Source organism: Hippopotamus amphibius, chromosome 10 (assembly GCF_030028045.1).
Source record: "Hippopotamus amphibius kiboko isolate mHipAmp2 chromosome 10, mHipAmp2.hap2, whole genome shotgun sequence".
NCBI classification, from domain to species: domain Eukaryota; kingdom Metazoa; phylum Chordata; class Mammalia; order Artiodactyla; family Hippopotamidae; genus Hippopotamus; species Hippopotamus amphibius.
Window position 1 is genome coordinate 117,579,299 of NC_080195.1, and position 25,524 is coordinate 117,604,822.

The window sequence follows — 25,524 nt, forward strand, 5'->3', positions numbered from 1 at the left end:
GTTTGAGTACCTAAACTGAAGTGGTGATTCTACTCTCACCCTTTATAAGTGGGGACACTTGCTTCTCAGGTGTCTTCTGGGTGAAAGCCTGGGGGTCGTTGTCATCCTAGGGTCACAGTCACCAGGATTCATCTTGATCCATGACTAGATCTCTTTCCATCCTTGGTCAGTTGGTCTGTGACTGTTACAGTGATAAGGAAATGTAAACAGATTGGGGTAGCCTTTTTATTTTTTAAAAGTTTTTGATTATTTATTTATTTATCAATCTTTGTTGGAGTATAATAGCTTTACACTGTTGTGCCACTTTCTGCTGTACAACAAAGCAAATCACCTGTATTTATACATATGTCCCCACATCGCCTCCCTCCTGAGCCCCCCGGGGTAGCCTTTTTTAACTGGCATTTTTGAGGAAGAGACACGTAAGATGTGACTGCCTAGCAGTGGAGTGTGTGCCTGGCTCTGGGAGATGCTGGTTTTCACATTTGGTTTTGCTTGTAGTGCAGCAGCCAGACCCGAATCAGCCGAAGCCAGAGGGCAGCCAGATGGCAGTGCTGAAGGGGGAGCCGCTGGCCGTGGGCACTGCCTGGCCGCCGTCGCTGCTGGCTGCCTTGCAGCAGTGGGGCACCACGCAGCCCAAAGCCCCGTGCCTGACCGCCCTGGACACCGCCGGGAAGGCCGCCTGCACCCTCACCTACGGCAAGTGTCAACAGAAGGCAGCTGGGTGCTGGCTTAGCTGTAAAGTGTGACATGTCGTGCAGCACAGTGCAGCGTGAGGAATATGAGAGAACAGATCCCTGACAAGCCGACACAGCTGGCAGGGGACCAGAACCTTGCCTCGCCCCAGGTGCCCCTCCCGGGCCATTGCCTTTGCCCCGCCAGGGGACCACTCTCTGCCTGTGGTTTCCAGAGTTCACATGTGTGTGTGCGTTTCTGAACAGTGGAATTGAGGTTTGTCCCATCTTGAACTTCGTACAAATGGCATCAAGCAGTGTGTACTTTTTGTGTTTGGCATCTTTTGGTTCCATTTTACATTTTTATGTAACACAAATCACGTGCATTTGGCTGGATGTGTTTTCACGGAGCGCTGGGCCCCGAGGCACTTCTGGCCCCAGGCCCACGTCCCCCACAGCCAGGCCAGCGCCCTGCTGCCTGCTGGGTGTGCGTGGGTCCGAGGTGCTCTGGGCTGCACCCTGCTCAGCATTGTCTGAGACCCCCCCGTGTGCTGTGTGCCACGTGGTCAGTTCATCCTCGTCGGTGGATGTCATTTCATCGCGAGAGTGCGCCACAGCCAGCGTCCACGTCCAGCGGTTGGTGGATGTCTGGGTTGTGTCCACTGCGGGCCTGCTGCGTGTCAGCTGTCTTGGATGTTCTTTGTGGGTCTGAGGTGGCTGCGTAGGCATTCGTGCCGCTGTGGGCGTACGACTCGCGTCATGGGCTTCGGGAGGAGCTGGCGAGCTGCTTCCACGCCCCAGCCCTGGGGAGGAGTCCCAGCACCGGACACCGCCTGCCCCCGCTCGCCTTCCTGCAGGGGACGTGGCGGTGTCCAGCCCTGGTGCTGAGGGTGCTTCTCCTGTGCTTACTGGCTGCTTGAAAACCTCCTTCTGTGAGGTACCCAGAGCTTTGGCTCATGTTTCTGTTCGAGTGCTGATGCTTTTCGTGTTTCAGGGACACGCCTTTTGTCCGGTACCGGCTTTGCAAACATCTTCCACCCTTTGCACTGCCTTCTAACACGTTTAGTTGTGGCTTTAGATGAATAAGATGTCTTAACCTAATGTAGTCTAATGTATCTATTTTTTCCCCTTTTCTGTGATTTCTGTTCTGTGTGGGAAATCCTTGCCAAACCTAAGGTCACAAAGTTATTCTCCTGCCTTTCCTTCTGAAGACTTGTGTTACTTTTCACCCTTAGTGTTGTGATCCGTCTGCAGTGTCGTTTTGTGTGTGGTGTGAACTTGGACGCATTTTCTCTCCTGTGAAGGTTGTTGACCCACGTCATTTGCTGAGAAGCAGCCTTCCCCCGGGTATGGCTTTGTCGTCCATCAGGTGAACAGTGCACTTGTGGGTCTGTTCTCTTCACATCTGCCACCCGCCCTCGCTCCCTGAGATGCTGGAGCGTCCTGAGTCTCGGTGTTGGATGTCCGTCCTTCAGCTCTGTGACCGTTCCCCAAGATTTCCTTGACTGTTCTTGGCCCTCTTCGTTTCCAAGTAAACTTTAGAATCAGCTTGTCCATTTCCAGAAAACATCCTGCCGGGATATTGATTGGCACTGCATTGAACCCATAGTTCAACTTGAGGCAAATCAGTGTTGTTGCAAGTTATGGAATCTTCCAATTCATGACCCGGGAATAGCCGCCTTCTGAGGCCTACTTTAGTTTCTCTCAGTGGTGTTTTTTTTTTTTTTTTTTTGGCACACGGGCTTAGTTGCTCCGCGGCATGTGGGATCTTCCTGGAGCTGGGATCGAACCCGTGACCTCTGCATTGGCAGGCGGATTCTTAACCACTGCGCCACCTAGGAAGCCCTCTCAGTGGTGTTTTATGCTTTTGAGTCCAGAAGTCTTGAGCTTCCTTCATTAGATTTATTCCTGTTGTAAAGCAATGATTAAATTTTTTCTACTTTTCGCTTGTAAATAGAAATGCAAATCATCTTTTAAATGGTGACTTCATGTCTAATGATCTTGCTAAAATGACATATTAATTCTTTTTGGTCTATTAATGCTTAGTTTTGGACTGTGAACAGTGGCAGTGTTCTCCCGGCCTTTCCCATCCGCACACCTTCGGTTTCTTTTCTTGTTTCACTGTGCGTGCGATCGGACTGGAACCGCCAGTGCAGCCCTTCTCCGTCTGAGGTGGAAAGCACTTGGTCTTGAAGTATGCTGTACGCTGTAGCTCTCTTGCTTGTTTTACGGTAGAAGTTCTTTGTCAGGTTAGTGAAGTTCCCTTCTGTTCCTAGTTTGCTAAAGATTTGTTGCTGTGGATCGGGTTTTCCCCTTTGTCAAGGTGATTGTGTGGCTTCTCTGCCCTCCTCCACTGATGGGATCAACAACACTGATGAATGGTCAACTGCGAAGCAGCCGTCGCATCCACGATACCTTATCTTTTTAGTAAATGCCTGGATTCCGTCTGCCAGTGCGTGGTTTGGGGTCTTTGCACGTGTGCCCATCAGAGAGGTGGCTCTGTAATTATTTAAGAAAGGAGTTCACTGCCCACTCGTGAGGCGTGTGCTTTGCTGACAGCCTCCACCTGTGGAGTTCAGCTGCCAGTTCCAGGTTACGTGAGGCGTTGGAACAGGGCCTGTGTTCTGCTCTGCACAGACTTCCCTTGCGAGGGAGCCTGCAGGGACTGCGGCCTGACCGTGCTTCCTGCCGTGTTACTGTCCCCGCCTTCACGGGAGCCTGTCTCATGCCTCACTCCACTTCAGGGCTTCCTGAAGACCCCAGCCCGTGGTCCTTCTCTCCTTGTCTTGCGTTTTAAGTCTGTATCCACTACACCCGTAAGATGCCACTCGATGCTCTTGCTTTTTTCTTTCCTTTGCTGAATGTTCCTCCTGCCACTCTGCGTTTTCCACTGTAGCCTCTCCTTCTGCCCATGGGACTACCCGCGTCTTTCTTTTTAAAGGTGGTCGGGCATCTGTCAGCACTCTGAAGGCCTTGTGATGTCTTTTGAGAAGTGAGATGCCAGATCATTGCTGCTCTTTGGACAGCGGTGTGTCTTTTTCCCTCTGACGACATTTCGGCTTGGCTTTCATCTGTCTTCCTGCGATGTATTTAGCTGTGATGTTCTTTGAAAGTTTCCTGCTTGGGCTCCACAGGGCTTTTTAAATCTATGGAATGGTATCTTTCATCAGTTTTTGGAAAATTACAGCCATAGTTTCTTGATGTAGTGCTTTTTCCCCTTTTCTCTCTTCTATCCTTCTGGGACTCTGATTACATTTATATTAATACCTTTTCTCAGTCTCTCATGCCTTTAATGTTCTTTTTCATATTTTGCATTCTTTTTTACATATACTTCACTTTGGAGATTTTGTTTTCCTTTATTCAAATTCTGTAAAACTGGTGTATTCTGTGTGACCTTTTCCTCTGGGGGGTCCCCAAGCATGGCTTTTGTCTTATGTGGTGACTTCAGGGCTCTAACCTGGCTTTTCAGGGGTTTCCACCCGCTTTGCACGACCCCAGCATTCAGCAGATTCCTCTCGAGGCCCCTGTCTCTGCACCCCAGCAGCAGCGCTCGACAGGCACAAGGCCATGAGATGTCGTCCCCTGTGGGTGCCAGGACCCTACCCCCCCCCGCCCCCCCCAGCTTTTGTGGGAACAACTGTAGGAAGGTCAGCTCACCTCCCCAGGGTTTCCCTGGCATCTTAACTCCTCTAGCTGTCTTTGAGCCGGCAGCAGATGGTTTTGCATTTTATTCAGTTTTAACATCGTTTTAGGTGGGAGCGCTGGTCTGCCACCACTGCTCTTTCCTGCTTGCAAGCAGTCTCTTACCTTTACGCTTTAAGATTCGTCGTATTACGGGGCGTCCTTGTAGCTTGTTCATTTCTGTTGAGGAATGAGTATTGGATTTTTCAGAACATATGTATCCATTATACTGTTGGTGGGCATTTGGGTCATTTCCAGTTTTGACTGTTGCAAGCAGTGCTGCTGGGCACAATCGCTGTGTACCATCTGGAGCGCAAACACGCGTCCTGGTAAGGTGTGTGCTTAGGAGAGGAGGTGGCCTAGGATTATGACGTCTTTACATTTATCAGACAATTTCAGACGCTTCCGGTTTGCGTGTAGCTGGTCAGTGTGTGAGTCCCACCTTCTCCCTGTCATTGGCAGGCTTATTAATTTTAGCCAATCTGGTGAGACTATGGTGCTAGTCATTGTGGCGCTAATTCGTATTTTCCTGATGACTGAGTGGGTTGAGATCTTTTCCTGTTTTTAATCATTTGGGTTTTCCCTTTTGCTAAGTGCTGTTGGATCTTTTGCACATTTTTACACGGGTGTCTGTGGGCATCTCGTGTGTTCTGGATGCCGGTTCTTGTCGGCGCCTGCTGTGCACCCTGGCCGCTCAGGGCCCTGCCGCAGGCTTCCCTCCTCCCCTCCTGGGCTCGAGCACTGCTGTTTTCTCACCTGCATTTAGACCTGCCGCCCCTCGGAGTGAGTTTGTGTGTGTGGTGTGGCCTTGGGCTCCAGGTCACTTCTTCAGGAAAGATGGCAGCTGTCCCATTCTTGTCCCTATGGTGCCACCCGTGTCGTAAGTGGAGTTGTCCACACGGGGGTGGGTCTGTTTGGGGTTCTTTGTTTTATCACGTCGATTTATATTCTATCCTTATGCTGATACCACGCTTTCTTAATTGCTGTAGCTTTATGGTAAGTCTTGATGTCCAAAAGGAAGTCTTCCAGTCTTGTCTCCTCCTTCGAGAGCATCTTGGCTTTTCTCGCCCTGGTATTTCATTGTCCGTTTTAAAGCCAGCTTGTCAGGTGCCACACACACACCTGTTGAGGTTTGGTTATCGTTGCCTTGAGCAGTTTGAGGAGAATTAGCACGTTTGCAGTATGGCTCCTTCTAGCAAATGGACATAATAGGTTCTTCCATTCATCACATCTTTTCAACCTCAGTAACGTTTTATAATTTTCTGGGGGGAGACTTTGCATATATTTGGTAACACTTATTCTTTGGCATGTTTCTTTAAATCTTATTGTAAATAGTATTAAAATTTTTATTTACTGTTTATTGCTGGCATGTAGATATCGAATGGTGTTTGTATATTATTGTTATATCTGATAGCCTTGCTTATGTCAGTTATAGGATTTAGGATATGCACAGCCATGTCATCTGCAAATAATGACAGTTCTGTTTCTCATTGTTTTACCTTCCCTGCCCCTTTCACCCCAGTTGCATTGCCTGAGACTGTCAGTAAAAAGGCAGTTGTCCTTGACCTGCTCCTGCTCTCTGAGGGAAAGCTTTCAAAATCTGACCATCAGTTATGGTGTCTCCTACATTAAGGACGTTTCTTTTTATCCCAAAGTTAAGAAGGATTTTTAAAATCCTGAATGATAGATTGTTTTTACTTTTTCTCACCTTTATTCTATTTATGTGGCAAATTCTGTTGATTTTCTGTTAACCCTCTTGTGTTATTCGATTTATGTGTGGCTGATTCAGCTTGAAAGTCTCTGTGTGTTAGAGTTATTAATGTCTTGAGTTGACCTTTCTATACAGGCAAAGGCAGCAGTGTTTCCAGTTGAATATTTTTCTCATTTATTTCTCAGGCCCCACCGTTCACTTACCTCACAACGTTGTGCTGAGTCTAGACTGTTTACAGCGAAGGGCGGGTGGTTGCCGTGTGGTTGCCCAGGTTTGGGGAGGGTGCAGGACTTCCTCCCCCTCCCCCTGCCCGTGTCTGCCTCCTAGATACCCCCACGCCCTTCACTGCCCCGTGTCTCGTGTGCCGTCTCCCTCAGGGAAGCATCCGCAGGGCTGGGCACCTCCAGGAGGGGTCCCGCTGCGCCCCCCGCCCCCAGCAGCCTGTGGCTCGCCGGGTCACGTAACATCTCCCTGACTGTCTTCTCTTGAGTGAAAGCGGAGATGAAGGTGGCCCACCTCATGAATCGTTATAAAGGTTAAATGACCTACATGCCGTTCTTGTAAGGGGTATAATTGAGACGTATTTAACGACATGAAAATGCATTCACAGTGCAGTGTTGATTGAGAAAAGGGTGAAGTATGATCCCATTTCTTAAAAATTACACATACGTGTGTGTGTGTATACATACATAACAGAATGCTTTTTTCAGCTGGCTTTTCTATATTCTAAATTTTATGTAATAAAATACTGTCATAGTTTTCTGTTAAGAAAAGTAAATCTGTAAGTTGTTTTCAAGAGAAAACTATGATGTTCATGACAACATTGTGCAAAATAATCATCCATTGGAAACTACCTGGATTTTCAACAATAGAATAATAATGGTATTTTAATGGGATATTATGATTGCTGCATTAACATGTTAATTATTAGTTTCTTAAATTTTACATTGCTTAGTATTTTTATTTTATTTTAGGCAAACTTTGGAGTCGGAGTTTAAAAGTAGCTTATACGCTACTTAATAAACTGACTAGTAAGAATGAACCACTACTTAAACCTGGAGACAGAGTAAGTAACCAAATGCACCTTTGTTGGAGTGAGTGAGAACAGACTAAACATCTGTTTCATTGACATCCGTATTCTATCAGTTGTTCAGACCTTATAGCATTAACACAAGGGATTTAAGTCCGCAGTGAACAAATATTCAATGTGGAAAAGGTTGTGTTGATGTAGATAAAATGATCGTTCTTTTTATTCTCCCTCATTGCCCATTTCCTGATTCTTCACCTTTTCCTCGTCTTCATGTATGTTGATTTTCATACAAATATTGATGTCATATGTAATCACGGCTACATTTCCAAAGCTTACGTCTTGTGAGGACACGTTGACCTTGCTCTGAAATTCTTTGTGTCTTGTGTTCATCTGCTTCCCTGCTCCACGCGGCCAGAACAGAGCACAGAGAAGGCGCGGGGCTCAGCTCCTCATCCTGCACTGCCCAGCACGGGGGCAGCAGCCACAGGGGGCTGTTTAAATTAACCCAGATTAAGTGAAATTGGAGGCTTAGTTCCTTAGTTGCACGAACCCCATTTCCAGGGTCCAGTCAGTGTGTGTGGCTGACCGCTACCATATTGGATAGCGCGGAGGGGGAGCGTTTCCACCGTTGCGGGCAGATCTGCGGCACAGCCCTGCTCTGGGCACACGGGGCTGGACTCGAGGAGCCCGGGTACAGCCGGAGGTCCGGAACGGTGGAAATCAACACGCGTAGCGGTGCCGTCCCCAGTGAGGAAGGCTGCCTGAGGTCAGATCACCCAGCAGGGAAGCTGTAGGTTGACGGGATGATGTGGCGTTTCAGGCCTCAGTCTTTAGTGTGAACCCGTAGCCAAGGACCTTTACGGATAGAAACGTCAATGTGAAAGAGAACAACCAAAGGGCCAAGAAATGGGGAAGAAAGAAAGGGAAGGGGGTGTGGGGGAAGGGAGGGAGGGAAGGAGAGGAAACAAACCAACTTGGAGGAAAGCTAGACACAGAAAACAGAATTTTCTTAAAAATTACTGTTACTGTCCCTGGAGGTCGGAGGTGAAGGTATTGCTCCATAATTCAAGAAAAAGCTGCTGGTGGGGGACCGCAAGGCGGAGGGTGGGGAGGAGCCACCGCGCAAGTGAGAGAGAGAGGTGAACGGAGAGTGGAAACTTTTAATGATGTAAGACCATCTGCGGAGCCGGCGGGGGGCAGAGGACCTGCAGGTGGAGCGCGGACCCACACCGAGGCGCTTACTCCGGTGCTGGGTAGCACAGGGTGCAGAGGGGAAGCTCACAGCTCCAGGGCAGTGTGGGCCGTGCACAGAGGCTCAGCAGCCCCAGGGGCCCGGGCTTCTCAGTGTGGTACTGGAGGAGACAGAGTTGTGCTTCAAAAGCCCAGAGGGAGTGTGATTGTAGCCTGCAGTCTCTTCCTGGGCAGTTGGCAAATGTGAGGATGGGGCACCATTTTCAGATGTGCAGGACTCAAAACAGGTTCCCAAGCCCTCTCTCTCGCGAGGTTCACAGAAGAGGCGCTTCAGCACGTACGTGGGAGGTCCGACAGGAGAGTCCCCAGGGCGGCCCAGGGTGACCACAGGCTGTGGGCCAGGGAGCAGCCCAGACAGGACCAGAAGGGTGAGGCCCCCGGTGGTGGGCTGAGCAGCAGCTGGTGAAACCCATGAGCCCACCCGACCGGTTGGTTACTTGGAAACACTGTGGACAGGGTTTGACACACCCAGAGGAGCATTTCCGAGCAAGCTGGCCAGGGGACACGGGGGAAGGGAAGCCGGTGAAAGAGGTGGCAGCTTTCACCACCAGAAACAGTGTGGGAATGATACCTCATGATCCCTGGTGCTTCAGAACAAGCCTGTCGGAACCCCTGACGTGCACTTCAAAATGAGCCTAAGAATCGCTGCTCTTTTTCTTAAAGTTCCTGCAAGGACGAAGACTTGCAGATACTTTGTTGACTTGCAAGTGAATCCACGTAGTTGGGTTACTTATGAAAAGACTGATGAGGTCACATTTAGCAGGCTCGTGATCAGAGGTGGGTGTCAGGTTCACTCTCCTGTGATAATGTACGTTGTAAAAGTGGACAAACTTCGCTTTATAACAGATTCTCTAAAAAACGTATGTGCTCCACCAGACACCCAGTCTTGAGGTAAAGGTCACAGTTCTTAACTGTGGGGCAAATGCTGTTAACGTCAACTTTCAAAGGAGATCTTTGCCATTTTCAACAAACTTGTTAGAAACTTGATTTCCAGACCTCAAGTACAGAATGAATATAGATACAGCTTAAATTTTGTCCTATGAAGTGCAGGGTTGTTAGTTATCTGAGGCCTTCAAAGGCCCTGTATTGACAGACTCTCAAACACTATTCTGACTTATCACTTAGCTTTCAAGCACACTTGTTATAATATTTGGGGCTTAGAGAAACCTCATTCCATAAATAGCTTTTAGTTTAACCAGATATTGTAAGAAATGGACGTTGGGATGATGGGAGAAGAGAAAGGGGAGGAATGAAGAGGGCTCGGTGTTTGTCTACAGTAACAGGAAATGCAATACACGTCCAGATACCTTCAGCCATAAGACACAGCAGTGTGAGCACAGTGTCCAGAAAGATGAGAGCAGTTGGTAAAAGGAGGATATAAAATATGTTAAAAGTGGTTGCCTTGGGGAGTGGGGAAGCATGATAGTACTTTTTGTCATTTTAATTCTGTGTTTAAGATTTTTTTTGATAAAAATAAAAATGTAAGATACAAATAACAAAATATGTAATGTAAACAGTGGCAGCATGCTGCCCAGGTGGGAGCAGGGCGTGGCCCCCCATGGAGACTCAAAGGGAGGGGCAGCCGTGGGGCTTCTCGCTGAGGGGCTCTGTGCCCACCACCCTCCCCTGTTAACGTTTCAGTCTCGAGCGAAGGTCTGTCCGAGTGAAACGCTGGTGTCAGGATTTTTTCTTCCGGAAGGTATTTTGATAGACTTTGATTCCTGGTTCCCTTTTCATGTCCACTCGATATCATGTCCTTCCCTGAGTTGCTGCTGCCCAGGTGGTCAGAGTAGACGGAGCTGGATCTAAACCCCACAGGCAGACCCGGAGCTGGATCTAAACCCCACAGGCAGACCCGGCTGGACTTGCCTTCAGACCCAGGAATGTGACAGTATTTTGTTGCACGTGGAGTAAAGACCTTAAACTAAAAACTGTGTATTAGAAGTTACTTGGTTGTGGAAACTTAAGGACCAAGAATTAACACCCTTAAGGACAAAAATTAACATTTTCTGAGCTAAAGTGTGTCTCATCGACAGGTACTCAGGTGACTGAGTTACTCACGCGTGGATTTGCGGTTTTCCTCTGTGCTCGTAGGTAGCGCTGGTGTTTCCCAACAGTGACCCCGTGATGTTCGCGGTGGGGTTCTACGGGTGTCTCCTGGCAGAGCTGGTTCCGGTCCCCGTTGAAGTGCCGCTGACGAGGAAGGTAGCGAGCAGGCCCCGAGTTCACAGTCCCTGTGGCTTCATCCTGAAGTCCACGCGCCCACCCGCGGGCGTCTCCGGCTCCTCACGGCAGGCGCGTCCGGGGCGGGGGGGCGGGCAGGTTAGAGGCCACAGAGGGTTAGAGCAGCGTTGTCTTCAGACGTCCCTCTCGGGTGCCTCGCAGGTGAGAAGGGCCCTGGGGCAGCTGTTGTCGGGGCCAGTGTGTCCCTCGTTTCAGTTTCCCAACAGAAACGAACATTTTTCCTCCAGTGAATAGATTTGAGATTTGATGAAATTTTGTTAAACCTTTTCTCAAAATGGTGTGTTTGTTGATGATCACTTTCATTTCCTGGGGCTAAGTAAACCATCGCACAGGTGTGTTACAGCTCACTCCTCAGTGGTGGTTGTAAACATGACGCGGAGCTTCTCTTGGGTTTCCGTTTGCTTCCGTGACAGCGAGCAGCCCTCACTGCTGGCAGACGACTTCCGGTCGGGGGAGGCGTTGCTGATGTTCTAGGTCGCCGTTACATTTCAGGCATAAATACCAGCACTGTAAACTGATTATGACAGATATGTCCTCTTAGGAATAGACGACATGTCGTTTAGAAAATCATCGTTCCCTGTCGTGTCGCAGTGTTCGGGCAGCTGTTAGCATGAGCGTTATCAGTGAGAAATAGTCGGGACTCCCCAGAGTAAAGCTTGTGAATAAAAGCAGTGTGTCCCGGAGGATAATATATGATGAGCAGGTATTTGAATACAGGGAAAAACGAGAGTTTGTAAAACCTAGAAGAAAAGGACAAAACTTGACTGAAGGTTGTATTCTGTGTGGAAATAATTAAGATTGTTAAAGGCCAGGCCTCCCCAGATTAATCTGTAAATTTCAAACACAAAGCAAGTGTAAATTTCAATACTGTTATTTTTGGAGTTTATTAAAATGCTATTAAATGTCATTGGCAAGAAAAAACTTTGAGAAATTAGCCCACTACCTAGAACTTTATATGTCACAGCAGAAAATATATTGTTAAAATTTAAGAACAGTTGTATTTTATTTTGATGAAAATATAGTATATCCCTATACAGGGCTGAATCGTTCCAGTTTTGCGAGCGCTGAAGGAGAGCCCTCCCCTGTGTGCGCTGAGCGCCTCTGCCTCCTCTGTTTCTGCAGGACGCCGGCAGCCAGCAGGTCGGGTTTCTGCTGGGCAGCTGTGGCGTCGCCCTGGCCCTGACCACGGACGCCTGCCAGAAGGGCCTGCCCAAGGCCCAGACCGGAGAGGTGGCGACCTTCAAAGGTGGGCCTGCGGGCGGGCAGCGTGCGGCCCAGCGCTCTGCTGGACCGGGCCCTCAGGCGTCCGTTCCTGTCAGTAAGCGTCACAGAGACGGAAGGGCCTTCCGCAAAAGCGAGGCCTTGTTTTAGGCCTTGGTGAATCTCACTCCTCACCTGGGTCAGGGTCTGTACCTGTGCTGTCCAGCCTGGGGGCCACTGGCCATTAGACCCAAGTTCGTAAAGGTTAAGTGAGACGCGGGCTCCTCACCGTCAGCAGCTCGGGCCGCGTGTTGGGTGGTGGAGGCGCTGGGCGGGGAGCGGAGGCCCCTGACCCTGGCCTCTGCCGTGTCCCCGTCTGCGCCTCACAGGCTGGCCCCCCCTCGCCTGGCTGGTGATCGACGGGAAGCACCTGACGAAGCCCCCCAAGGACTGGCACCCGTCGGCGCAGGATGTGGGGGCCGGGACCGCCTACATCGAGGTAGTGACCGTGCTGGGCGGGGCCGGAGCAGACGCTGCACTCCGGCTTGTGCCCCGCGTGTAGCCCCTGCTGCTTAGATCACGGGCGACAGCTTCTGTGTGTTTCCTTCGCCCCAAAAAGATGCCGTGCCCTGTGGGGACTCACTCAGACCCTCCCCGGTTCGCTTGTACCGAGTCTCCCCTCGCTGCCTCCCCTGAGACCAGCCTGCGTGCTCTGTCGCCCGCAGCACCCACCAGGGTGACCCAGCCTCAACGGAGGGTGTCCCCTTGAGGACCTGTGCGTGACGTTTGCTCTGGTCCAACCACTGGTTCAAGGGGGACGGCCTCCAGAGACATCATCTAACGAGCTTGTGTTCTGGAATCTTTCAGTATAAAACCAGCAAAGAAGGCAGCACGGTGGGGGTTGCGGTGTCCCACGCGTCCCTGCTGGCACAGTGCCGGGCTCTGACCCAGGCGTGCGGCTACTCGGAAGGTGAGGGCGCGGGGGCGGCTCTCCGTGGGGCCAGGCACAAGGCACCTGGACGCTGTCCGCGTAGCATCTGCTGTTTAATCCAGGTTGTGCAGCCCGCGAGCTCAGGTCGGGGCCTCTGCTCTCCTGGACGGGTGGGATTTGCATGTTGACGTAACAGCGTGAAACCCGCTCACCACCCGTTGGCCTGTGCCCAGTAGGCTGGTTCAAGCTGTGCAGTGGCCGAGGGGCAGTGCATTTTACTCATCGGGACACACTTTCCTTGCTGTCCTCTGTGCCGGCTTTGGCTTAAGGTGTCATGCACTCAGACGCTCCAGTGCAATCTTTGTGGTCACGGCTTATCTCTTGGCAGCGTACAGACAGCTCCCCCTTTACTGTGAAATGTCAGATGGGTAACGTAGAGAACTTTACTTCCTTCCATTAAAATACTGGCATTGAACAAAACCAGAAAGTAAATTGAGTGGTATGTCTAAAATCTAAAATATCAGTGTTTAAAAGCAAGGGGTAGCTGGGGGCACAGGGGAGACTTCCGTGGACATTTGGAAAAGGAGTATAGGTGTGTTCAAGGGCCTACATAATTTTTTAAAATATTATCAAATCAGGCCCCATGGTTTTCTTTTTCTTCAGACCCAGTGCTGACTGCACATGTGTCTCCTACAGCCTGGGCTCTGTCGCCAGCAAGGGAGGAGCACAGGGTCCTCGTTCAGGATGCAGCGGCACACAGCCCTCACCCCCGCTCACCGTAGGGTGCCCCCGGCAGCCCCAGCCTCTTCCTTGCCGAGCTTGGAGCTCAGGGCCGTGCTGGGACGCGGCCCTGGGACCCCAGCCACCCCCGTGCCCTAGAGCACACGCGGCACAGCCTCTGGGAGAGAGAGTGGGCAGGAGGGAAGGGGCAGCTCTGAAGAGAGGTGACACAGGGAGCCTGTGGCGTCTCCCGGGGCTGCAGGGTGATGTGTGCCGGCGTAGGGCCGTGAAGCGAGAGACCCGCCACCGTCCCTCCTGCCCACATCCAAGCGGGGTGTGTGCCCGCCCCCTGCAGCCTCTGGAGTGTGCGCTGCTCCCTGAGTTTCCAGATTAGGGATCCGCAGAGTCTCCGCTTCCATCCACAGTTGCGTGATCTGCCTTTATGTTTTCCAGTCGTTTGAGTAGATAACCAAGGTGTTTGATGGATGGGTGCATGGTATTTGGAGATGCCGTGTATCTTTCCTGAAATTCCTATATGTCGATGATGTAATCCTCTCAGGGTTTCTCTGAGAATGCACATGACTTGTGAAGGGGGTCACTTGGTGGTTTAACCATCTTTGTCCACTTTCAGCTGAAACATTAACAAATGTGCTGGATTTCAAGAGGGACGCTGGCCTGTGGCATGGAGTGCTCACAGTGAGTGCTGTGTCCCGGCGCCCTTGCTGCTGGGGGGTGCGGGGGGCGGCTGGTGCTTCACGTCCACGGGGACCCAGACCCTGTGTCCGCTGACGCAGTGACCCTGGTCATGCAGGTGTGGGCCGGGCTGTCCTGGGAGCAGTGCCCTGGTGCCGTGTGCCTTTCCCGGTGGGGCCCGTGCCCGCCCCCGACCGCTTGTCTCTTTGCAGAGCATCCTGAACAGGATGCATGTGGTCAGTGTCCCCTATGCGCTGATGAAGGCGAACCCGCTCTCCTGGATTCAGAAAGTGTGTGCGTATAAAGGTAACGGGGAAGCGCCGTCCCTCGATTCACCCTTTGTTAGCGAGGTCTCTTTGAGTTAATCTCCGATGATTAAGGAAAAACAAAGCAGCCTGAAGAGCTGTGGGCGCGGGCCGAGGCCAGGCTCCCCGCGGCCGTGGTGGGGCTGACCCGCCAGCGCGGGGTCGTGGAGGACAGCTCTTCGCGGTGAGGACCGTGGACACCTAACTTCATCCTCTCACATCATTGCTTATCGTTCTTGGTACTTGAGGTGGTTTTAATTTGAAGTTGGGGCCCTTCAAGCCACCGGTAGCAGAGCTGTTCATTCAGACAGAGCAGCTCGTGACCCAGAGCGAGGGGGCTGCCCACGCGGCCGCGGCCGCGCCCGCCCTGCGGCCGCTGTGGTCAGCTGGTGCTCCCGAGTGGGCCCCCCCTGCCCGGTCCGGGCGTCCCTCTGGCTCTGCTCTTGCGGAGCGCGGGACCAGTCCCTGAGGCGGGCGCTGGGTCTTCTTGGCACGAGCGTGTCCCGGCTGCCCTGGGTGCTGGTTGCTGCTGCGGACGTGGGCCGTGCCCCGCGGCCGGCGGGGAGCCGTCTCTGGTTCTCCTGCTTAACGGAGGAAAACCGAGGCCTAGTGGGGGCGTTCGGCGGGCCGGGAATGAGGACCAGCCCGTCTGTCCACATCGGGGGTCCTCCCCGCACCCCCACATCCCTGAGGCTCCCAGCACAGGGCAGGCCCCGCCTCGGGCAGCTCGAGAGGGAGGAGGCAGGTGTGGAAAGAGCAGAGAGGCTCTGAGAGCATCAGTTGAGAAGGAGCTGCGCTGGTTTCCAGGTGGGCCGGGCGGGGGCGGGGGAAGCTGCTGGTTTCCAGGCGGGCAGGGTGCATGGCCAGCGTTGTGCTCGCCGCCCCTGACGCAGGCGCCCCGCCCCACAGCCCGCGCCGCGCTGGTGAAGTCGCGTGACATGCACTGGTCTCTTCTGGCTCAGCGAGGCCAGAGAGACGTCAGCCTCAGCTCCCTGCGCCTGCTGATCGTGGCTGATGGCGCGAACCCATGTGAGTATCCCCCCACGCAGGCCTGGGGTGCCGGGGGTGGAGGCTGAGCTGGGCCGTGTGGACACGGGTGCGCCTCCTGCTCCGTGGCGCGGGGTCTCGTGGTGACTCACGAGTGGGTCTCAGGCGTGTTGTTAGGCCTCTTCGTTTAAAGTGGTTCTGACCCAGTGGACGGGAGGTCTGTGCCTGAATGAGTCTGACCAGAACGTAGGTACAGCCAGAGCTCGGTGAGGGCTCCCACGCCGTGGCCTGCGCGCCCCTGCACTGGTTCTGCGGTGCCGCCCTCCCGGCTGGCCCAGTCTCGTCCAGGGCCTGAGTGCAGGGCTTGTCCAGGACTGCCTGGGGCATCCCCGCGAGCCTCGGTGGCCCTGGTGGGCTTCCATGCAGCACGGGGCCCCTGCCCGGGGGACGGGAGCTCTCTTGCTGGTTTAACAGCCCCGGCGCTGTTCACGCATGCAGTTCTCCCTGGACCAGAGGCTGGCCTTTCATCGGATCCCCTGTCCAGTGTGGCCCCAACCCCCAGGTTCCTGGGTTCCCTGATACTTGGGAGAGCACCCCAAAGCCTCTCGTTCCCTCCACCCACCCCGAGCCCTGCGGGGCCCCCACGGCCTCCAGACGCCGCGCGCTATGTCCCCCTGCGTCCCCACCCTACCTCACCAGCTGCCAAGCCACCAGGGCTGCCCCGCAGACCCCAGGGCCTGCCCCTCCGGGCGCCCATCGCCCCCCTGTAGCTCCAGGCCACCTGGATTGTCTTGACCGTCCCCTGCTGGGTGCAAGGACTCATGCCCAGGCCCCCTCCTTTCCTGGGGCCGCGTGGCGCGGACAATGCAGGTCGTGGCGTGTGCAGGGCTGTGCCGACTCGGGCCCTGAGCGGGCAGCACCCAGCCTCCCAACAGCCGAGTTTCGTGTCCCTGGCACCCCAGATGGTGGCCGGGCAGCGCCGGCGGGGAAGCAGGGGCAGAGAGCTGGGCTGCCTCTGCAGTGAGAGGCGTGGCGAGGCCACGTGGCCGAGCCTGCCACTCCGAGGCACGTCTAGCAGAGGGTGCTCTAGTGGCCGGGGCCGCGTGCTCTGGAAGGTTTGGCTCCGACTGCGCAAGTGCCCTGCTCACCTCCTGCTTGGCAGAGCTACCAGGAGGTGGCGAGGTCGTGAGTTAGACCTCAGATACAGCACCAGGGGTGAGAATCAGCTTCTTATTTACTGGCGATATGAAAATGTATCCTGTCTTTCGTGGGAACAGCCCCAGCCCCTCCCCATGAGACGTTGACTGGTTGACTGTGGGGTGAAGGGGTGTGTCCTCCACACCGGGTGCCCGTTGGCCTTGCACTCAGCTCTTGCGTCCACTCTGTCCCACGCAGGGTCCATATCCTCCTGTGACGCGTTCCTCAACGTCTTCCAGGCCAGAGGGCTGAGGCCGGAGGTGATCTGTCCCTGCGCCAGCTCCCCGGAGGCGCTCACGGTGGCCATCCGCAGGTAGCTTCCTCGCTCAGCTGAGGTACCCGAGGTAGCAAATTCAGCTGATTTGTTCCCAAAGTTGTGAGCGGTGCCTGGCCCTGGGCCCGTGCCCCAGGCGTGTTGGCGTCGTAGTGGGGCAGCCCCGGCACCGTGTCCCCACCCCGTGTTGGCCACACGTCCCACGCCAGCCTGATCGTGGCACGTGTTCCATAGCGGCTCCCTGGGCCACAATCTCTAGGTTCTTGCAGCACGTGGGCTGGATTTCCCGAGTGCTCCTCAGATCAGGAAGGCCCTGTGGACTCGCCCCCGTCCCGGGGCAGGGCGGCCAGTGGCCAGTGGCCATCGCCCGTGGATAGGAGTCCGTGCCTGCAGGACCCTTGACCTTCCCAGAGGTGCACCCTGGCCCCACTGCCCCCAGGCTGCGTTCTGTCCCGCTCAGCCACATCCTCCCGGGCCCTGCCAGGTGTGCCCCTCGCCCCACCTTCCTGCCCCGGCCGTCTCTCCCCACCGGGCTGTCCTCCACGCTGCCCCCAGCCCCATCCTCGGGCAGAGGGCGGTGTGCTTGCAGCTGAGGGTAACTTCGTGTTAGTCTTCCACCCTCAGCTCAATTGTCAGAAAGCTCGTCTCCGTTCTGGTTTTGTTATGTTTGTGTGTTTATCGACAGCAGGGACTAACCCTGAGGTTTCATTGATGATTAGCATTAGAAACAACGTCTTAGCCTGTCACAGACCGTGAGGGCTTCTTCCTCTGTTCCACGGGGGTTCTTGTGCTCAGCAGAGGGATTCTTTGTCACTGGAGAGGATGTGACATTGGTTTCTCAGCATCCTGTGTCCTGCTGCCGTGAAACTAATCAGGCCCAAGCTTGGGGTCGCAAGCAACCAGCCGTCGCGTTGCTGCCTCTCCTGCTCCCCAGGGTCAGGAGTCGGGAAGGGCTGCTCAGGGGAGCTCTGCCTGCCGTGTGATGGTCTCGGGCTGGCGAGCGGCCGGCCACGCGTCCCGCGCGGTCCCAGGCCGCCTCCTCTGGTCCCAGTGCCCGTGGGCTTGCTCGCAGGAAGTGTCGCTGTGCTACCTGCTGCCCAGGGCTCCCAGGTGGGGGGCGTCCCAGGATGGCCTGGTGGAAGCGGAGTCACCTTCGTGCCCTCCTTGGAAGGTGCCCTCCTCGCAGCCCTCTGGCGTCCCGCACCCCACGCCCTGCGGAGGAGTGCCTGGGGTGGGGCCTCGTGCAAACGCGTGGGGGTGCACGCCGCCCCCGCGGCCCCGCAGCCAGCGTCCCCGCGGCCGGCACAGCAGCCACTTGCTGCTCGCCGTCCTGCCGGCAGCGGCCGTGGCCCATCCCACCCCCGTGGGCTCCGTCCCTGCATCCGTTGATCAGCTGTGGTTCCAGGCCGCCCGAGCTGGGGGGCCCTCCTCCAAGAAGAGCTGTGCTGTCGATGAGCGGCCTCAGTCACGGGGTGATCCGAGTGGACGTGGAAGAGAAGCTGTCGGTCCTGACCGTTCAGGACGTGGGCCAGGTGATGCCTGGAGGTGAGCTCGCAGCCGGGGAGGGTCCTGTCCTGCGTCCGGGCAGCCGCAGAGGCTCTGGAGCACACGGGCACCAGAGGGCCTCAGGTGATTCCCTGTGCGAGTTGGGGTTGTAATTTGTAACATGTTTTTTGCTTTTTGCCCCCCTTTGTATCAAGTTAAAGCTGTGCTAAAATACGGGGGGGCTGTTTAAGACCTGTGGACCCGACGCTGGTTCCCCACCTTCGGGGAAGCAGTGACAGAGCTCGGGTGCTGGAGGCGCACGTCGAGGCGAGGCGTTGGCCTCAGGCCCTGGGATGTCTGCGCGCAGCCCGGTGACGAGATTGTCTCTATATCCCGGCAAGGGCCTGTTGGGTGGGCGGCGTGAGCCCAAAGGTTCCCGGGAGTTCCTGTGCTTCCGGAAAGGCCCCGGGCCTGCATGACGCACGTGTCTCGGGGTGTCTGTGCCGCCCACGGCAGCACGCGTGCACGGGAAGGTGAGGGTGCCGTCCCCCTGCAGCTCCCCGCGGGTGCCTGCACACCTGGACCCCGTGCAGGGTCACGGGCAGATGAGGAGCAGAGCCTGGCCTGGGAGGCCCCGTGGCAGCCGTGCGTGGGGGCGCCGCTCCCCTCCTCCCCGTGCCGGCCCTTCTGGGGTCCGGGCAGCTGTCTGCCCATCTGGGCACCTCCAGAGAGCGGCCCCGTCTCTGCGTCAGTCACCCTGTCTGGTGGGGCCCGGGGCCGGCGTCTGCAGCTGTGCCTCCCGCAGGCGCTCGCGGGCAGGTGTGAGCCGCCCGCACTCGGACACAGGCGGGGAACCAGTGGGAGGGCCACGGGCTGCCGTCTGGGCCTGCGTGTGCGCCAGAGGTCAGGACGCTTAGAACAAGGCTGGACGTTTGTGTTTGTTTCTAGTTCCAATTTTTTAGGAACGTGAGCTCTCTTCTTTTGCAGAAGTCTGTCAAAAATAAGGACGACTCAGTGCTGTAGAAGCCGGAACTCGAGGATAAACATTCTGTAGAGAGTAAAGAACAGGGTCTCATTGCCTTCTTAGTTGCCCAAGACGTTCTTAGGTCTTGTTGATTCTTAGTTGCTGTGAGGCAAGCATAGTAATTCTTGAAAAGATTGGTGAAATATTATAGGAGATTCTCTTGATTGAAAGTATAAGGACTTTCACAGTGGGGCTTGTTTTATTCTTAAACTTGGACCAGGTTCTGTGTGCGTCCACGTGCTCCCCCGGGGGTGTGTGTGTGTGTGTACACGCTCCCCCAGGTGTGTGTGCACGTGCTCTCCCCTGGGAGGGGGTGTGTCTGCTCCCGAGGCCAGTACACATGGGACTGCGGCACTGAGGACCCAGAGGGCCTTGTTTTTGGCAGATGCACCGCTTCCACTGTCAGCCCCAGGGTTGTGTTACCACGATGAGCGGGGTTTGTCCCTTCATGTCTGGTTGTGACGTGGCGGGTCTCCATGGTATCTGAATGCACACGGCGAGTGTGTGGATCGAGGAGGGGGGAGACACACAGCCCCGCCACCCTTCAGTCTGTGCCCTTCAGAGGCTCTGACCTGGTCTGTGAGCCAACAGAAGCCACGGACCAGGCGCCCCCCTGCCTTTTCCTTGCTCTGCCTTCTTCGAGGTGAGAGTCGGTTAGGAAGACTTCAGGCCGAGGCGAAGAGAGGGCGACGCCCAGGGCTGCAGGTTGTTTGGTCCGTGCCTGAGTGGCTGGGTTCCGTTCAGGGGATGCTGTACATCCTGGTGTGCGTGTCGCTCTTGTCGGGACCTCGCTGGACGCCTGCGCTGTGGCCGGGCTGGTGGCCAGCGCTGCAGGGACCAGACTGGCAAGGTCTCCAGAGCCGAGGGTTGGGCCGCAGGCTTAGTGAAGACAGAAGCGGGTCATCGGGCCGCGGGAGGGGCCACAGGAGGGCCCACACGTGGGTGGGGTCGTCAGGCCTGGAGTGGGTGGTGGCACCTCCGGTCTCCCGTGGCCTCAGGAGGGCGGTGTGGGGGGAGCCACGGAGCCCATGTGACGGGGAGCACTTCCTGTCACCTTCACATGTGCGTGTGGAACACGCAGGCTTGTGGCCGATGGGTGTGTGTCTCCGAGCACGTGTGCCATTCGTGTCTGCCCTGCAGACACTGAGCTCGCGGGGCTCTTCTTTGTTCTTGCGCTTGAGGGTTGTCTTCTACCTTCAGCTGACCTGTGTGTGGTGAAGCCGGAGGGTCCCCCTCACCTCTGTAAAACCGACGAAGTTGGAGAAATCTGCGTCGGCTCTGGCGCCACGGCCACGGCGTACTACGGGCTGCCCGGCATCACCAAGACCGTCTTCGAGGTCTGTGCCTGGTCCTGCCTCTGCTGAAGCGGAGCGGGTGAGGCCGCCGGGGTCGCGGCCCTGACGGACCCAGGTTGGCCCAGGACCCGGCTCCTCTGGGCCTGAGCCGCTGGGTCCTCGGGACAGTCCAGCGCGTGTGCCCCTCCCCCTCCCCGGGCCTGCACGCGACGGGAGGCGGGGATCGGCCATGGAGGCCGCTTTGGCCTGGCCAGGAGCCCGACGGGGGCCTCTCCAACGGGCAGGGATTCTGGCTGGGGGGTGGGGGGGGCGCCTTCCCCTCCAGAGAGACGCAGGGACGCCCCGTCTGAGGGTCCGTGCCCAGCGCGGGCAGTGAGTGTGTGGGGGTCTCCCGCCTGCCCTGTCCCCGTGGACCGCGCCTGACCGTCGTCCCCTCCGCTCTGTGCAGACGGTGCCGGTCACCACAGGGGGCGCGCCCGTCTCCAACAGGCCTTTCACAAGGACGGGGCTGCTGGGCTTCATCGGGCCTGTGAGTATGTCCCACTGCCAGACCGCGGCCTGCCGATGGGCTCAGGGCTGGGGAGGGGTGCAGCTCCGCGTCCGCCGTGCCAGGACCCCACCTGCGACGGGGGTCCGTCCCTCCAGAGCGCCACCGGGGCCCCGTTGGGGAACCCTGTCCGTACAGCCCGGTAGCAGCGCGTCCCTTACAGGCTGCCCCCACAGCTGCCTCCCCCCCGAGCTCTCCTGCGCTGAGGCCGGCCCTGGGTGCCCCTCCCCCTCCAGCCCACCAGGCTCAGGGCCCCTTCACCCCTGGTCGCGCCGCCCACGTCTCCCTGTCACCCTGGGCAGGGGCCCGCCGGCCCTGTCTGTGGGTCACGTCGTCTCCGTGCTGTCGGGTCTCTGTAGCAGGGCCTGAGCCACCGGGCCTGCCCGCGTGTCCTGGGCCTGACCAGCATCCTTGCCTTCAGGATAACCTGGTCTTCGTCGTGGGCAAGCTGGACGGGCTGATGGTGGTGGGCGTCCGCAGGCACAACGCGGACGACGTTGTGGCCACCGCTCTGGCCGTGGAGCCCATGAAGTTTGTCTACAGAGGCAGGTGACGCGCTGCGGGTCCCCTTGCGGGTCTTCAGGTTCCTCCTGCACCTCACCTTCGAGAGGGCTCCTCTCGGGGTGAAGGACAGCCTAGTAATTTGAATACACGAAACCTAAAAATTCCTGTTCATCAGAGAAGCGTCACAGAGAACAGGATGACGTTTGCACGAGGATGCCAGAGTTGGAGTCCTCACCACGCACAGAGCTCACGGTTCCTTAGAGGGTGAGATCCAGACCTTGACCTGGGCGTGGAGACGGGGCCCAGACACCACACAGCCACCACGTGCGTGAGGGCGAGGGTGTCCAGGCAGCTTCCCGGGAACCTCAGGAGTGCAGACTGGAGCGGAGGGCGCCCTTTTCCCTGAAATCACCAGAGGCCATTCCCTCCTGGGACGCAGCTAGGTCCCCTTTCCTGCATGTGTTAGGCAAGCATTTTACAGGTTCTCACGTCCGCAGAGCAACTGAGGGGCCCCTGGCCTGGCCCCGAGCAGCTGGGGTGGGGAGGGAGCCCTGTCCAGCTCGTCCAGCTCCACGTTCTCTGTCCTGAAGGAAGTGGCCCCTTCTCCCAGCTGGTCCACTTAGCCACTGCGTTTTTTAATTTTATTCTTCTCAAGGGAGTGCTTTTGTTACTCAAGCTAGGGCGCCTGTGAACCCGGCCGGAGCCTTCCTTTGAATATACCTTAAAGAAATCATCAGGGAATTCTGTCAGTGGTGAGTCAGCTGGGGCAGCGGCCCTTCCCCGGCTCAGGATGGTGGCCATGGATCACCACCTGGGAGAAACCAGCAGGGCAGGCAGGCCTGGTGGGTGCATGCAGCCTGCAGCCAGGGCGCACGGGACTCACAGCAGAAGCCAGAGGCACCGTTGGCGCAGGTGTCCACAGAGGGGACTCCAGGGTAGCCCGCGCCTGCTCCTGGGTGCATTAGGGAGACCGTCTCCTTGCATGGCCACTGACACCTGATGGCACCTGGCAGTGACCCCGGCCCAGTGACTAGCTGGGTGCACGCAGGGTGGTCGCGTCTGCGGCTGGAGAGGTGAACTGCCTGGCTCCCAGGGAGGAGCTGCGCACGGGACAGGAGCTGCCAGGAACTCCAGCTACGTGAGGTCAAGACGCCACAACAGAACAGTCGTTTACTAGATGGAATAGGTGTAGGGCGGAGACAGCTGGAGAGTGGGTTGATCATCTGGAAACCCAGATAAAGAAGCTACTGCAGAAGTCAAGAAATCGAAAGTTTAAAAGAAAAGTTAAGAGAGAAGTGGAGCGAGAGAGGCTGGCATCCTGATAGCAGACTCCAGGTGGAGGGGTGTGTCTGGACGCTGAGGCTGGAGGAAGAGGGCCTGCGGGGGCTTGTCTCTGGCCAGAATGCGTCATACCTCCCGGCAGAGTGGCTGGAGCAAGAGGAGGATGGTGCAGTATCATTTTAAGTTTTTCAGAGGAACTTTTATCCTAGACTTTACATTCATCCCAAGGTGTCACGTAATTGTGCAGTTGCAGTAAAAATATTCTTGGATATGTAAGTTTCAGAAGTTTTGTCACAAAAAGACCGTTTTTGTGAAAACACTTTTGGGGAAGGTACTAAAAAAACAAGGTGTGTGAAAGTAAGGAAATGTTAACACTAGGTAAAACTTCGTTGCATAGAAGAGCGAGAGTGTGTGCACACGTATGTGTGTATGCATGTACGTGCCTGTGCGCGCAGCGGCCAAAGGAGCGAGCGAGAGAAGGTGGGTCCGTGAGGGCCAGAGCTGGGGCGGCAGATGTGCCGACAGGACAGGCACGGGGGGAGACAGCTGCATGTCTTGTAAGGAAAGAGAGAATCCACTCAAAGTCTAAAGGAAGAAAAGGCAACACAGAGAAACGGAGAACACGTTGAAATTCTTCAGTAAGACACGAGAAACAGGTCCACTGACAGCAGGCACAGACATGAGCAGAGTGACGCACGGTGAGAGGTTTCACCACCTGGACTGAAAAATAATAGAACTTCTGGACAAAGATTTTTGCACAAATACATCCTGTGGATTAACGTTGCAGTTAAGGAAAACTTTCTTTAGCAACGTGTGCCTGGTGGTTTGCTTTGCACCGAAGTCCCCTCTGTTTTGTGAATTGAAACTTCCTCCACATTGGAGGAAGTTTGTGGCTGTTGGACGACGTCTCCCTCCAGCCCCGCTGGGCATCCTTCTGGGCGGAGCAGGGTGTCCGGGCGGTCATCTCTGTCCCTTCCTCCCGCAGGATCGCGGTGTTCTCCGTGACGGTCCTGCACGACGACCGGATCGTGCTGGTGGCGGAGCAGCGGCCCGACGCCTCGGAGGAGGACAGCTTCCAGTGGATGAGCCGCGTGCTGCAGGTGGGCGCCTGCGGCACGTGCTGGGCCCTGGCTGAGCGCGGGCTGACCCGCAGGGGAGGGCGGGCGGCCCTGCAGAGCTGCCGTCCACAGGGGTGAGAGATGGGAACTTGGATCCGTCAGTGTTTCTGCCGTGTCGCTGTGAGAGTTTCAAATGTGCAGCGAGGCTGGAAGCGCTGCTGCGTGACCCCCTGGTGCTCGGGCCAGGGCTCTGCGTGCGTCCCACCTCGTGCTGCACACACCCTCAGCCTCTCCTGCACGCTGCATGCGCACTGTCACTGCCTGCACGTCTGCATTCACACCCATAAACACTGAACGAGGTTCAACAAGTTCTCTTGTGGGGAAGGGAGTAAACTTTGCATTCAGTAGATGTCCCCTCAGCTTTCCTGAGTGTAACTTACATGTAGAAGGAGCCCATTTTCAAGCACCCAGGTTGATGAGTTTTGACAGATGTACACACCCAGGTAGCCACAGGCAAGAGCACTCCCGTCTCGTGGGGAGCTGCAGGCTGCTTCATGTCGCCAGGCGCGCGCCCTGCCCCTGCCCTGGGCGTCTGTGCAGCCATCCCGGCGCGGGCTCCCGGCCGGGACTCTGCCCCTCGGCCTCACTGTGTGTGGCTCCTCGTGCGCGTGGCTCAGTGGCTCAGTGGCTCAGTCCTCTTTATCGCTGCTTGTGTTCCTTTGCTTGTCTGTTCACACCTTGGTGGACGCTGAGTTGTTAGTTTTTGGCTGTTACGAATAAGGCAGCCGTGGACCACAGTGTACAGATCTGTGGGTGAATTTCAGTCCTGGCGGCTTTTCAGGGAAGCCCTCTGGTGTCCCAGCACTCGGGTCAGTTGTGTGGCGTGTGCTTGGCCCCGGCCACCGAGAGAGGACACTTGTGCAGAGCAGACGAGGTCCAGTGTCAGGGAGGCTAGGGAGCTGAGCTTCAGAAGATCCGTTTTTCTTCTAATATTTACAGCATTTATTTTTAATGTTTTGTTGTGGAATATTTCTAATATATGAAACATACAAAGGAGAGCGTGACAGCCCCCGTGTGTCCATTGTCTACTTCAACAACGACCAGTCCAGGCCCCAGCCGTGCTCCACCCACCCTCCCCGCTTCTCCCTCAGGGGTGCTTGGAAGCAAATCCCAGATTCACAGATTTTACCTGTAAATTTTAGTGTTTATTTCTTTAAAAAAGAAGTACCAGTTTGACATCTTAAAAGTTAACAATAAAGGTTTTATTGGGGTGTGATTGACGTGTAACACTGTATTAGTTTCAGATGTAAAACATAATGATTTGATATTTGTGTATATAGTGAAATAATCACCACAGTACGTCTACTTAATGTCCATCAGCACGCATAGTTGTAGCATTTTTTTTCCTGTGGTAAGAAGTTTTAAGATCTGCTCT

At 55.6% G+C, this 25,524-nt stretch overlaps 1 protein-coding gene across 12 annotated transcripts in view; it reads left to right on the plus strand.

The window, feature by feature from the left end:
* DIP2A (disco interacting protein 2 homolog A) overlaps positions 1-25,524 on the plus strand; it is an 86,291-nt gene that overhangs the window by 36,911 nt on the left and 23,856 nt on the right. For 10 of the 12 annotated variants that reach the window (XR_009047681.1, XR_009047680.1, XM_057696674.1 and 7 more), the window contains 15 exons: positions 499-696; positions 7,038-7,129; positions 10,439-10,549; positions 11,711-11,834; positions 12,178-12,287; positions 12,656-12,758; positions 14,071-14,135; positions 14,345-14,438; positions 15,347-15,466; positions 16,820-16,934; positions 18,301-18,440; positions 20,605-20,741; positions 21,148-21,228; positions 21,668-21,795; positions 24,017-24,131. Coding sequence is in view for 8 of the 12 variants with exons in the window: in XM_057696674.1 (XP_057552657.1) it covers positions 499-696; positions 7,038-7,129; positions 10,439-10,549; positions 11,711-11,834; positions 12,178-12,287; positions 12,656-12,758; positions 14,071-14,135; positions 14,345-14,438; positions 15,347-15,466; positions 16,820-16,934; positions 18,301-18,440; positions 20,605-20,741; positions 21,148-21,228; positions 21,668-21,795; positions 24,017-24,131 (1,733 nt within the window). In the remaining 4 variants the exon portion in view is untranslated. The remainder of the gene's footprint in view (positions 1-498; positions 697-7,037; positions 7,130-10,438; positions 10,550-11,710; positions 11,835-12,177; positions 12,288-12,655; positions 12,759-14,070; positions 14,136-14,344; positions 14,439-15,346; positions 15,467-16,819; positions 16,935-18,300; positions 18,441-20,604; positions 20,742-21,147; positions 21,229-21,667; positions 21,796-24,016; positions 24,132-25,524) is intronic. The other 2 variants (XR_009047683.1, XR_009047682.1) reach the window with 1 other exon arrangement.